General features: G+C 48.8%; 1 protein-coding gene across 3 annotated transcripts in view; it reads left to right on the top strand.

Moving 5' to 3' along the window:
* The window catches only part of LOC126213561 (zinc finger protein 708-like), a 451089-nt gene that overhangs the window by 22072 nt on the left and 414704 nt on the right, over positions 1–14313 (top strand). For all 3 annotated transcript variants that reach the window (XM_049941393.1, XM_049941398.1, XM_049941399.1), the window contains exons 5-6: positions 8120–8212; positions 9134–9214. In XM_049941393.1, coding sequence (XP_049797350.1) covers positions 8120–8212; positions 9134–9214 — 174 coding nt within the window. The remainder of the gene's footprint in view (positions 1–8119; positions 8213–9133; positions 9215–14313) is intronic.

Raw genomic sequence — 14313 nt, 5'->3', positions numbered from 1 at the left:
CCGTTTGTAAGGTGTATATGACAGAGCCAAGGATCAGTCATCTGCTTGTGTCATGAAGAGAATACATGACAGAAAGGTAAACATAAATATAAATTAGAGTTAAAGCTGTCATCAGCCTGGAGGTTTTAAACGCCAGAGTTCTCTACTACACACAGTCCTACTGACTACCATGTGCTGTTACCCTCTTTCCACATCTGAACTGATTTACCCAACTAGTTACAAAGTACCTGCTGTTCAATGATCAAGGACCTTTGGATTTGTAGTATCACTATTACCCATTGAGCCACCAAGTACTAGAATAAGGCAGAAGCATTTAGCAGTAAACTCCAGAGCTATAATCCTTATAATTCCATATGGAATGCACTCCAAAAGTAGATGATGAACACACCAGAGGTCACATGACCATAAAGTGTAGTTAGCAGATTCAGTTACACAAAAAACGGTGCTGAACTGACACCTTTCTGCCATCTTAATTGTTCATTTATGGAACAGTGGTTTGCACATGTATAGAAACAGGCAAAGGTCATTCCAGTTTGTAAGAAAAGTCACAGGAAATACGTGCAAAACTACAGACATACCTAGTTGGTGCAAAAATCTTCTTGAATGATTTTGTGATCCTGTATGATGGCTCTTGAAAAAAAATCAATTCATCTGCAAGAATGGAAATGGATCCCATAATTACTGGTCATGTGAAACTGTTTAGTCTGCTTCTCCACAGTGCTGCCACAATGTAGTCAGCCTGTAAAATGAGACCATAGTTCTGAAGCAGTATCTGTGGGAAAGCTAGCAAAGTTGATTTACCTTTCAATTACTTAGTACTTCTGCTATGCCTTAAATTACGTGAAAACAGTAAGATACATTAGAACTGAATTGTACAAATGGATAGGTGTGATGTACCTGCCGTTACCACATTGTAAACTATACAAGTACCTTCTCTTGTGATGGTGTCCAACAGTCATACCTAATCCACAAAACATATAGAATGAAAATGAATGTTTGCATAACTGCCTACTTATTTGTGGCAAAAAGTATTTTAAGTATAGTTATATATGTTGGCAATATAAGAATATTATTGAGTCTGAGAATCCTACTTTCACTACTGCTCGGGGGTTACCACCAATAGCATACGCTTTCATTTATTGCACAAATTTCACCCATATTCATTCTTGCCCTTCATCTCCCCTCCACTCTTCTGATGCTACCATCCCACAGGTGTGTCATCTGTCTCTTCAGTGTACATTCCATGGCTTGCTAAATATTTCAAGGGTTTCTGCTCAATGTTTCAGCCAGCTTTGGTCGAAACGTATTTTGAACATGACGGCTGTCTTGGAGGGCATTACATTCAGGAACTACAAATACATCAAGTATTTACTGTTAACATGTTGATGGTAGAATGGTCTTTACTTTGTATGCAGTCTGACTAGCGTGCATTCATCAGAGGACCTCAAACAACTGCCTAGCCTAAAAAACACTTGCTTTGTGTAGTGCACCACTGACCCATCAAGTATTTCTACAATTCTCCACCTCATAATGCATTTCCAGCAGTCTGCAGTTTGGGCAGTCAGAGAATCTATGAAGCCTTTGGTTGAGACCCTCCACTCACGCCAAACCAAAGGACTTGAATCGATTCTGGGAATGCTGATACAAACTGTGTGTGCTGCATGCACTCATGTGTGACACAAGAGCTCTTCGCTATTTGTGCTACCTCTCAATATAAACTGAAGGTGGCCTCAGAACCCAAACGATGGGTATCATTGGCACCAACATCAGCCACAACTTGTAGACAGCCACACCCTGTATGTTTTGTAGCCACAGGCAGGACATTTTCCACATCTCAGATGAGGCTCCATGGCAGACATATTCAGTACGCATAGGATTCATTTCCAGTCCTGGATGCCATTTCCCTAAGGAGTTCCATAATGCGTTTGACGTTGGAGGTCCTGATTAACTAGAAAACTTCTCTCCAATTGGGCCTGTCTGGACCCTGATGAATGAACACCTGCCAGTCCACTCACAGGGTGAATGGGTGAGGCAGCCTCCACATCACTCTCTGCCTCAAACAGTGCTAACTGTTACGACCCATCCCTCACCATTTGGTGAGGACAACTCAGCCACATTGGGTACACCACAAGGTGTCTTGACAACAGAGCCAGTGGGCAAAATAGGTGACACCTTAGGCATCCTATGTGATGAGCCAGATTCTCGGCCCCCACTACTACAATAGGCAGCAGCCTGAATGCTGCTGAATATGGCAAAACGCATCTTCAGCTGTTGGTGAACTGAGGCCAGCTCCTCCATCTGCACACAGTGTGCACACATTATATCCATTCCAGTACTACTATTCAAGAATTAATAGTAAAACACACAGAGAAAGCTATATATGTAGCTTGCTATTGTTCTGATGTTTCACCAGTGGGGGCTAATGCATTATTGCACTGCGTAGCTTTTCATTCAAAAGAATTAAGATCTGTGCAACAGACCATGAATACACTTTAAAGTTACTAAAATATGGGATTGCACCTCTTTATTACAAAAGCTTGGAAGGAATGTAATCATAAAACGAGAGCGAAAGAGATAGAGAGGGAGAGCTACATATGAAGGGCTTATTTCAATAGTGGTACAAGTCCATTACCTCCACTTTTCTGCCTATAATGCTTCTGAAATTAATGACCCAAACAAAGAGAAAGAAAGGATCGTGTCTAGCAAGAAGCCATATGCTTGAATATATTTGTGGTATCTCAACTGCAGATTTTGCAGCACTCATTTAACTTTAGGACTCTGTATCTCAAGATGAACAAAAATGGACTTGTACCACTATTGAAACTTGATTATGAAACAACCCTGATTAAATCAGGGTATTGTTAGCAGTCAAATAATGTACGGGCTTCACCTTTGCTTCAAGTTACGGTAACCTAATGAACACATGCTAATTTATTTTGAGTGCTATGGGTGTTATTTCAGGCAGAATTTGGCTGCTCAATAAGCAAGGGATTGTTGACTGAAGAAGGTCATGAAAGTTAGCCCGAGGTAAAGTTACATATTTTTGGTTAAACATAAATGGAAGGAATCACTATCACTGCAAAATAAATTTTTATTCATATCTAATCTCAACATGTCAAATATGCATGTGTTGTCCGTTCTTTTGGACATGTCCAAGGGGACAGACAGCATTTTGATCCTGCAGCCACAATGACTCAGGGACAAAGGAGGTAGAGACATTAGTTGTCTGTGGGCATTAATTTACATCAATGGGGATGGTTAAAAATTTGTGCTGGACCAGGAATTGAACCCAAGTCTCATGTGGACTGGGCAGTTGCAGTGACGACTATGCCATCTGGACACAGTGGTCATCACATCTGCATGGTCTACTCTAGCATGCTTCCTGTCATACCCAAATTCTGAACTTACTCACCACTGATGCAGTGCTCATGCTCATGATCCTCCTTACACATGGTGTCTCACTGGTTCCTGTAAGAGGTAGTGTGGTGTGCATCTACACTGAAAGGATCATTGGCTGACATCACCTTAATTATATATGTGGTGTCCATTCTTTCGGATATGTCGATGTATCGTCACGTCCTGTTCCTACAATCTGAACATGTTTTCCTTACTGCAATCATTTGTCCAGCGTTGTGGACATGAATGTGTAATATCAGCATTCCCTGTTTGTGATCATTTCTTGGTAAAAACAATTGTCACAGTATGGCATAATTTTGCTTGCTGGGATCAACCCACAACAATGGGGACAAACATTCAGCCAGTGTGATATTCCTCCTCTCACTGTGCCATTATGGTCAACACTCACTCATTGTGTAGCTTCATCACTGCATCTGAAAGGGGCAACAGTGCATACTGGGAGTATTAAGTGATTGACTACCGATACCTTGTATTTCCTACTGGTTTGAATAAAATATGCTTACCTTTCAGTAGGTAATTATGCATCCCCTACTGCGCTATGCTGGTGTCACATAATGCAGTTTGAGCCCCTGACACAAGCAGTTGCTGGCCATTCAAAACAAACAAAAGACAACTCTGTAATAGACTGCATGAATCCATGCATTACAGTTTTGTAAATGTGAGATTACATCTCTGAAACTTACTCATTGTTGCTACATAGGGACTCTACCATTTTCCAGAGAATATGTAGTGGAGGTCACAAAACTAATAAAAGGTCTGATCTGAGTCTTAAACTCTGCTCAAAATTAGGTGCTAGTAGTTCATCCACAGCTTAACTCTACAAATTAAAAGATGTTCTCTTGCCTCACTTACAAATGTTCATTGCCTCTTCAGCCAACAGCCAAAAAGTGAGCCTAGGATGTCCTCTGAGCCCAACCAACAGATTTTGTTGTTGCACATGAGTGTCAGTTCACAGCTGGCCAATTGAACTTACACCATATCTGATATGAGACAGTGGCAGATACAGAAAAACCTCAAGGAGGGCTCACTAAAGATACCTTGAGCTACCTTTACTTTTACTGTAATAAAAGCTAATCAAGTCATATGGAAATTGTAAGAAAGTTTTATTTAAACTGATTATACACATATACATGATATAAAAAAGTTATAGCTGTGGTTCTGTACTTTAAATGATGAATTCTATGCACCTACTCTTCCTGACAAATTGGTTAATTACATTGTCAGCACGACAAGCAATGTCAGGGTGAGTGTCCAACAGAGCTAAGCCATTAAGTCGATCCTCCTTCACTGTTGACCTCAGCCATGTCTTTGTACTTCTTTCTACTGCAGCAATAGATGCAGGTAGACAAATATTTTTTACAGCATGTGCAAAGTAGGATAGTCAGATATAGGATAGAGAGACAATGCTTACATAACAAAAACACAATCATTAAGAGCATTTATGCTCATTGCTTGTATTGAAGAGACTGTCCCATTAGTCTCTTTTTAATCACAAAGTGAGAGTCGTCTTCTAAATACAGTAGTTCGGTTAAGCACTGATTTAGTTTGTGCGCAAGATCATTAGCATCATGTTCTAGTAATTGTGATGGAAAAAGGATGTTGAATTTAAAATGATAAATATTTTCTTCAGCAAACGCTCTCTCATACCAGTTGTAACATGGTCCAGTGTTGGAATAAAAAGTTACTTTCTAATATGTCACAGCATCATCATTATGATCGCATTATGATGAACGTCGAATCTAATCTTGCTTTTGCCATTGCCCAACGCCCAAGATATGGTCTTGTAAGATTTTGCTGACTAGATATTTTATGCGCATGTCACTTAGTGTAAATAGATTGATAAGAAACTCCCCTTTTCACCCCCTTCTCTACCCCCAGCCTCTCTCCCGCCCACCCTGTCTCCCTGCCCCCCCCACCTCGTCTCCCTGCCCTCCCCCACCTCGTCTCCCTGCCCCCCCCGCCTCGTCTCCCTGCCCCCCACCTCGTCTCCCTGCTCCCCCCGCCTCGTCTCCCTGCCCCCCCCGCCTCGTCTCCCTGACCCCGCCGCGTCTCCCTGCCCCCCGCCCCGTCTCCCTGACCCCGCCGCGTCTCCCTGCCCCCCGCCCCGTCTCCCTGCCCCCCGCCCCGTCTCCCTGCCCCCCGCCCCGTCTCCCTGCCCCCCGCCCCGTCTCCCTGCCCCCCGCCCCGTCTCCCTGCCCCCCGCCCCGTCTCCCTGCCCCCCGCCCCGTCTCCCTGCCCCCCGCCCCGTCTCCCTGCCCCCGCCCCGTCTCCCTGCCCCCGCCCCGTCTCCCTGCCCCCCGCCCCGTCTCCCTGCCCCCCGCCCCGTCTCCCTGCCCCCCGCCCCGTCTCCCTGCCCCCCGCCCCGTCTCCCTGCCCCCCGCCCCGTCTCCCTGCCCCCCGCCCCGTCTCCCTGCCCCCCGCCCCGTCTCCCTGCCCCCCGCCCCGTCTCCCTGCCCCCCGCCCCGTCTCCCTGCCCCCCGCCCCGTCTCCCTGCCCCCCGCCCCGTCTCCCTGCCCCCCGCCCCGTCTCCCTGCCCCCCGCCCCTTCTCCCTGCCGCCCGACCCGTCTCCCTGCCCCCCCGCCCCGTCTCCCTGCCCCCCGCCCCGTCTCCCTGCCCCCCCGCCCCGTCTCCCTGCCCCCCCGCCCCGTCTCCCTGCCCCCCCGCCCCGTCTCCCTGCCCCCCGCCCCGTCTCCCTGCCCCCCGCCCCGTCTCCCTGCCCCCCCGCCCCGTCTCCCTGCCCCCCCGCCCCGTCTCCCTGCCCCCCCGCCCCGTCTCCCTGCCCCCCCGCCCCGTCTCCCTGCGCCCCCGCCCCGTCTCCCTGCGCCCCCGCCCCGTCTCCCTGCGCCCCCGCCCCGTCTCCCTGCGCCCCCGCCCCGTCTCCCTGCGCCCCCGCCCCGTCTCCCTGCGCCCCCGCCCCGTCTCCCTGCGCCCCCGCCCCGTCTCCCTGCGCCCCCGCCCCGTCTCCCTGCGCCCCCGCCCCGTCTCCCTGCGCCCCCGCCCCGTCTCCCTGCGCCCCCGCCCCGTCTCCCTGCGCCCCCGCCCCGTATCCCTGCGCCCCCGCCCCGTCTCCCTGCGCCCCCGCCCCGTCTCCCTGCGCCCCCGCCCCGTCTCCCTGCGCCCCCGCCCCGTCTCCCTGCCCCCCGCCCCGTCTCCCTGCCCCCCGCCCCGTCTCCCTGCCCCCCGCCCCGTCCCCCTGCCCCCCCCCGCCCCTTCTCCCTGCCCCCCGCCCCGTCTCCCTGCCCCCCCCGCCCCGTCTCCCTGCCCCCCCCGCCCCGTACCCCTGCCCCCCCCGCCCCGTCCCCCTGCCCCCCCGCCCCGTCCCCCTGCCCCCCCGCCCCGTCCCCCTGCCCCCGCGCCCCGTCTCCCTGCCCCCCCGCCCCGTCTCCCTGCCCCCCCGCCCCGTCTCCCTGCCCCCCCGCCCCGTCTCCCTGCCCCCCCGCCCCGTCTCCCTGCCCCCCCGCCCCGTCTCCCTGCCCCCCCCGCCCCGTCTCCCTGCCCCCCCGCCCCGTCTCCCTGCCCCCCCGCCCCGTCTCCCTGCCCCCCCGCCCCGTCTCCCTGCCCCCCGCCCCGTCTCCCTGCGCCCCCGCCCCGTCTCCCTGCGCCCCCGCCCCGTCTCCCTGCGCCCCCGCCCCGTCTCCCTGCGCCCCCGCCCCGTCTCCCTGCGCCCCCGCCCCGTCTCCCTGCGCCCCCGCCCCGTCTCCCTGCGCCCCCGCCCCGTCTCCCTGCGCCCCCGCCCCGTCTCCCTGCGCCCCCGCCCCGTCTCCCTGCGCCCCCGCCCCGTCTCCCTGCGCCCCCGCCCCGTCTCCCTGCGCCCCCGCCCCGTCTCCCTGCGCCCCCGCCCCGTCTCCCTGCGCCCCCGCCCCGTCTCCCTGCGCCCCCGCCCCGTCTCCCTGCGCCCCCGCCCCGTCTCCCTGCGCCCCCGCCCCGTCTCCCTGCGCCCCCGCCCCGTCTCCCTGCGCCCCCGCCCCGTCTCCCTGCGCCCCCGCCCCGTCTCCCTGCGCCCCCGCCCCGTCTCCCTGCGCCCCCGCCCCGTCTCCCTGCGCCCCCGCCCCGTCTCCCTGCGCCCCCGCCCCGTCTCCCTGCGCCCCCGCCCCGTCTCCCTGCGCCCCCGCCCCGTCTCCCTGCGCCCCCGCCCCGTCTCCCTGCGCCCCCGCCCCGTCTCCCTGCGCCCCCGCCCCGTCTCCCTGCGCCCCCGCCCCGTCTCCCTGCGCCCCCGCCCCGTCTCCCTGCGCCCCCGCCCCGTCTCCCTGCGCCCCCGCCCCGTCTCCCTGCCCCCCGCGCCCCGTCTCCCTGCCCCCCCGCCCCGTCTCCCTGCCCCCCCGCCCCGTCTCCCTGCCCCCCCCGCCCCGTCTCCCTGCCCCCCCGCCCCGTCTGCCTGCCCCCCCCGCCCCGTCTCCCTGCCCCCCGCCGCGTCTCCCCGCCCCCCGCCCCGTCTCCCCGCCCCCCGCCCCCCGCCGCGTCTCCCCGCCCCCCGCCCCGTCTCCCCGCCCCCCGCCCCGTCTCCCCGCCCCCCGCCCCGTCTCCCTGCGCCCCCGCCCCGTCTCCCCGCCCCCCCGCCCCGTCTCCCTGCCCCCCCCCCTCCCCGTCTCCCGGCCCCCCCCGTCCCAACCCCCACCACCGCCCACCTCTCTCCCCCTGTATGACAGTGCCATGTAGGAACAAGAGACAGATGCCCTGATACGTCACTTTTTTGGTTTCCAGTTTCTTGAAGACCCATTAAAGGCTGGCGACCCTAGTGTTTGCGTAAAGCAAGACCCCGAACTGCAACACTGTGCTGCTGGATCTGAGCATAATGTAAGTTTTCACACAAGCACTGTATTGTGCAGGAAGTGTAGGAAGAAACTCTAGTTAGATGTGTTATTTGTAGGGTATTACCAATAGTATTTTAATAGCACTTGTAACAAGCATATCTTTATGAACCATTACTGTTGCATTAATTTTTTATTGTGATTCTACAGGTATGTAATGAATTCCTTAAGTACATATTTGGTGTAAACGGAGCAAGGAAGACTTCCTCTTGGAAGTAATTGTTAATCTTGTTACACCTCTGTGTCACAGTGCTGTAACATATGTGGAACTATGACATGTGATGGGTGTATATTCTAGAGTTCCCAGTCACTATTCACTGTAGTATTTACATCATTACTGAAATCCTGCTGTGGAATTCCTTATTATTTTCCTCCAGTACACATGACATAAATTTACATTGTTTCCTAAAGAGCAGGCACTGAAAAGACATGGTGATATGGCAAGAAGCTGTGTAAATAACATTAAATTTGGGTAATTTTGATGATAATGTGTGGAATGCCACATTCATTTGTTTAATGACCAAAAATTCCTGTTGTTTATGGGTTTACTGTTGGAAGATTATTTGCATCTTTATATTATCTGAGTTTAATTTTGAAATGTTGCCACACACTTACATCAGATTTGTATATGGAAGTACAACCATCCGATAGAGTGCCTCTGAAATCAGAGTGGATTATGTGACAGGAATAGAAAGTGAAAGTATGCCAAATAAGTACTGCACAATGGCTGATAGCAAAATCAGGGGCAATAGAACTGATTTGACTGCATTCTGACACACACTCTTCCCAATTGATAAGAATCTCTTCAAAGTTGGATGATACTAATGAGAAAAGAATATTGAGAGCTGTCATATACACACAGAAGATAGCAAGCAGTTATAATTCACAGATTGTGTTCTTCTTTCAGTCGGTTGAAGATCCATTGGGAATATCTTTGTCCACTGATTTTATCAAGGAGGATCCTGAATTAAATATGACTGAGAATACTGTAAGTATTTACATCTCTGATGTATTGCATGTATTCAAGTAGTAAGTCTTTTGTTAAGTGTGTAGAGTAAAAGATGCATTGCAGTGGAATTGTCGCAGATTGTCAGTTCTCTGGAATTTGTTGCTGTTCGTAATTGTAGAGTATTCTTGTACTCCTGCACTTGACTTTCATATCACCTCTTACATTCTGACTGTTTTAAATAGAAGTGGAAGGGGACTAGTGGCTGGTATAATCCTGTTCTCAGTAGCCCTTGTTGTTATCAACTACATTGTATAATGGTTGTCTGTGATGGTCGCGAAATTCACATTTAGGTGAAGTGTAAGTTCTAATAGTGTAGATGATTTGAGAAATATTCCTACTTTCAACAACTTCTGATAAATAGAATTCAAAAGAACACTGACTGTTCTTATCTTTTGTGTGAATCATAGTTATTCTTGAGTTTGCCCTAAATTTTTTTTGGGATTTGAAAAACAGAGAGGAAATTTCTGGGTTCTAGATCAGCCCCAATATGTTGGCCACAACCTGTACATATTGTGGCAGCTTCTGTGGTACCTGTTGTATTACTTATAAAATTTTCATTAATAGAAAAACTCTTACAGCTTTTAGTGAATGATTGTACATAGCTGAAGCCATGTATGGCCTCACCATGCGAGTCCTGGCAGATCTGAAGAAGAAAGATTATTTTTTTAAATATGCTTTATGACCTTGCTAAGGGTAGGAGAAGCTCACATTGATAAACATGTCACAAGAATGAAATTAGACAAATATTGGGGAACATTCAACACACATTTGCGAAGGTTAGGTACTGGCTCACTCTTGATCTGATTGTTCATAAACAAACTTTCTGAAGTTATAAAGGATATTTCGACACCCGACATCCAGCACGGTAGCCAGTCTGTTGTGGTGGGGTCGTCATGTACCCTCTTGGTGATAGCACCCTGACTACACAGGGATCGCACTACTGATGCCTGAGCTGCTACCTCCCCACGTATGCCGAGGAGTAGATGCCTATCCCTCTGGGGCATCGGGACTCCCGGCAAAGGCCATCCTGCCAGGTGGTCTTTGCTGTGGCTGTGTGGCGCCCATGGGGAGAGCCCCTGGTCGGAGTGGGTGGCATCAGGGCGGATGACCCGCAATGAAGCGTGGTACATCATCTCTCGCTGGTGGGCGTCCACCAGCAGTCTCTCAACGATCGAGGTCTAACCTCAACGGCAAGAAATACGAACCAAGATCATTTCCCTCCATGGCCACTCCATGGGAGGAACGTATGGCTAAAGAAGGCAATGGAGAATATTCACCCCGGTACCTCGTGTGTACGCGAGTTGATGGGGAATAATTTCTGTTAACCAAGCCCCAGTTTTTTGTGGAGCATTTAGAGGACAAGTTACATGGGAGACAGAGAGAGGAAGGGAGGGTGGGAGAGTTAGAGAGAAAACAGGAAAGGAACTAGTGCCTGAGGTACACAGGATGGGAAGGGGATATGGGAGGGGAGGGGAGGGGAGGGGAGAAGGAGAGGGATGAAAGGACCCTTGTGCCTCCTCCCTGTGCTTCTGCTACTTGTAGATGTAGCAGCTCCTGTTTGAAGTGCCCTCGGCTCTGCATGCACAGGACCAAGATTTCAGTACAGTTCAAATGCATATTCACTGTTATGAGCATAAGCATCCAGCCATGAACACCTCCACTCCCATGGCCAGTGCTCCATCAACTATCATGCAGCACACTTTGTTAGACACTGGACTCGCATTCGGGAGGACGACGGTTCAATCCCGCGTCCGGCCATCCTGATTTAGGTTTTCCGTGATTTTCCTAAATCACTCCAGGCAAATGCCGGGATGGTTCCTCTGAAAGGGCACGGCCGACTTCCTTCCCCATCCTTCCCTAATCCGATGAGACCGATGACCACGCTGTCTGGTCTGCTTCCCCAAAACCAACCAACCAACCAACCACACTTTGCCCCGTCCACCTCACACCTCTGAGCCCATTATGTCGTATGACGTTACTGCAATTAACATGTATGAAGTGTTGCATATGTACGAATTGTTTAAAATGCCTGTCCATACAAGAAACGTTTAAAAACTGGTCTACCTGTAACTCTCATTATGTTTTGTTACTATTGTATCAGTAGGAGGTTCTACTTTCTTTTTGAAACATCTATGCACAGCACTCTCTCAGCATTTGCATCTTGACAATGACTGATTAAGACATCGACTGTACATATTAAAAACAAAAAAGAAATCTCACTGCTAAGCATTCGATTTTCTATATTCAGTTAATTAACTTTTTGTCCATGGTACACTGTAACGGGAGTGCTGATGATGAAGATATTGACACAATTTGCTGTTGTTGCTAAGGTATTCTAGAAAATGTAATGAGAACAGTGTCAGTAAATATGTGTAGAGCAAGTGGCTCCGAGACAATTATCAGCCACACCACCTAAACGTCCTAAGCCCACAAGCATATATGTAAGATGACGATGATGCCTGATGATCGATATCTACATGATAACTCTGCAATTCACGATTAAGGGCCTGGCAGATGGGCATCGAACCATAATTTTTAATTTACTTCTCTACCATTCCACTCTCATTGCAAGCAGGGTTACATATTTCCATGTGAGCTCTGATTTATCGTAATTTACTATGATGATAATTTCTCCCTACATAGATAGGTACCAACAAAATATTATCAAACTCTGACGACAAAATTCGTGTTTGAAATTTCACGAAAATCTCTGGCTCTAGCGAAAAACGCCTTTGTTCTAATTACCGCCATCCCAGTTCATGTATCGTATCCATAGCACCCTCTCCCTGATTTCGTGATAATACAAAAACAGCTGCTATCCTTTAAATTTATTTGATGTCCCACACCACACTGCAATACTCCACAAGAGGACAGACAAGCACAGTGTAAGCAGTTTCTTTAGTAGACTTGTTACATTTTCCAAGTTGTCTGCCAAAAAACCAATCTTTGGTTTGCTTCCTCCAGAGCATTATCTATATGAATGTTATGATTTTACTTACTCATAAGTGTAATCCCTATATACAGGGTGATTCAAAAAGAATACCACAACTTTAGGAATTTAAAACTCTGCAACGACAAAAGGCAGAGCTAAGCACTATCTGTCGGCGAATTAAGGGAGCTATAAAGTTTCATTAAGTTGCACATTTGTTCGCTTGAGGCGCTGTTGACTAGGCGTCAGCGTCAGTTGATGCTAAGATGGCGACCGCTCAACATCACTGGCCTCCAAGAAGCCCTGATCTTACCCCCTGTGATTTTTTCTTATGGGGGTATGTTAAGGATATGGTGTTTCGGCCACCTCTCCCAGTCACCATTGATGATTTGAAACGAGAAATAACAGCAGCTATCCAAACTGTTACGCCTGATATGCTACAGAGAGTGTGGAACGAGTTGGAGTATCAGGTTGATATTGCTCGTGTGTCTGGAGGGGGCCATATTGAACATCTCTGAACTTGTTTTTGAGTGAAAAAAAAACCTTTTTAAATACTCTTTGTAATGATGTATAACAGAAGGTTATATTATGTTTCTTTCATTAAATACACATTTTTAAAGTTGTGGTATTCTTTTTGAATCACCCTGTATTTAGTTGAGTTCACAGCTTTTAGGTTACTATGATTATTCGTGGTAACGAAATTTAGCACACTCCTTTCAATACACATTTGGTTTACTTCATACTTTCCATTATTTACAGTCAAATGTCATTTTTCACATCTTAAAGACATCTTTATCACTTCACAATTCGTTTTGATCATCTGATGACTTTACAATAAGGTAAATGACAACATAATCTGCAAACAATCAAAGAGAGCTTCTCAGATTGTCTCTTAAATCGTGTACATAGGTCAGGTACAAGAGAGGGCCTACAACACATACTTGGGAAACGTCAGATATTACTTCGATGACTTTCTGTCAGATATTACGAACTGTTACCTTCCTGGTACAAAATCACGAATAAGTGCAAACAACTAGGATGATACTCCAGGGGCACACAACGTAATCGGAAATCACTTGTGAGGAACAGAGTCAAAAGCTTTTTGTAAAACAAAAAATATGGAATCAATGTAATATCATCTGCCCAAATCAGTCATTACTTTGCGAGAATAAAGAGCTTGTTGTGTTTCACAAGAATCATGTTCTCCGAATATGTGTTGGTTATTTGTCCGTAAATGATATCTTGAAGGTCATTCACAATGTTCAAACAGATTATATTTTCCAAAATCCTACTGCAAAGTGACGATAGTGGTATGGGTGGGCATTTCATCGGATTACTCCCATTTCCTTTCTTGGGTTCCGGTTAATTTGTGCTACTTTCCTGTCTTTGGGTACTGATCTTTCTGCAGTTGAAGAGTTGCATATGACTACTAAGTATGGAGCTATTGTATCAGCATATTCTGAAAGGAACCTGGTTGGTGTACAGTCTGCCCCAGGGGCATTTCCTTTCATAATGTGGGTGGTGAACAGTCTGCCCCAGAGGCATTGCCTTTCTTAAGTGTTAAGCTACTCCAACACATTTAGGATACCCACTTCTAAGTTACTCATATAGGCAGTTATTCTTAATGAGAATTCTTGAATACTTTGCTTTTCCTGTAAAGGAATTGATAAAATCCATCTTCAGTAACTCGCTTTAGTAGCACTGTCGTCAATAACTTTACCATTGTTATCGTGCAGTGAAGGTATTTATGCACTTTGTCAATTGTATACTTTACATACAACCAGAATTTCTTTGGGTTTTCTGCCAGATTTCGACACAGAGTGTCGTTCTGGAAACTATTAACAGCCTCTCTCATTGAAGTTTGCACTAAATTTCGAGCTTCTGTAAAACTTGGCCAGTCCTGTGGATTTTGCATTCTTTTAAATTTGGCACGTGTATTTCATTGCTTCTGAAACACTGGTCTGACCTGTTGTGTGTCAGTACCACTTATTAATTTATTTGATATGTATCTCTCAGTTATTACTTATTTTACTTTAAACCACATCTGGGCTATGTTTAGAAAGACTTATCTGAAGGAGTGGAAACTCTCTCTTTGGGATGTGTCAAGTTAATTTTTATCTGCTTTTTGAAGGGCATGTATTATGCGTTT

The sequence above is a fragment of the Schistocerca nitens genome, chromosome 11 (assembly GCF_023898315.1).
Source record: "Schistocerca nitens isolate TAMUIC-IGC-003100 chromosome 11, iqSchNite1.1, whole genome shotgun sequence".
NCBI lineage: Eukaryota > Metazoa > Arthropoda > Insecta > Orthoptera > Acrididae > Schistocerca > Schistocerca nitens.
The sequence above is the reverse complement of the archived record's forward strand: the minus strand, read 5'-3'. Positions and strand labels throughout refer to the sequence as shown.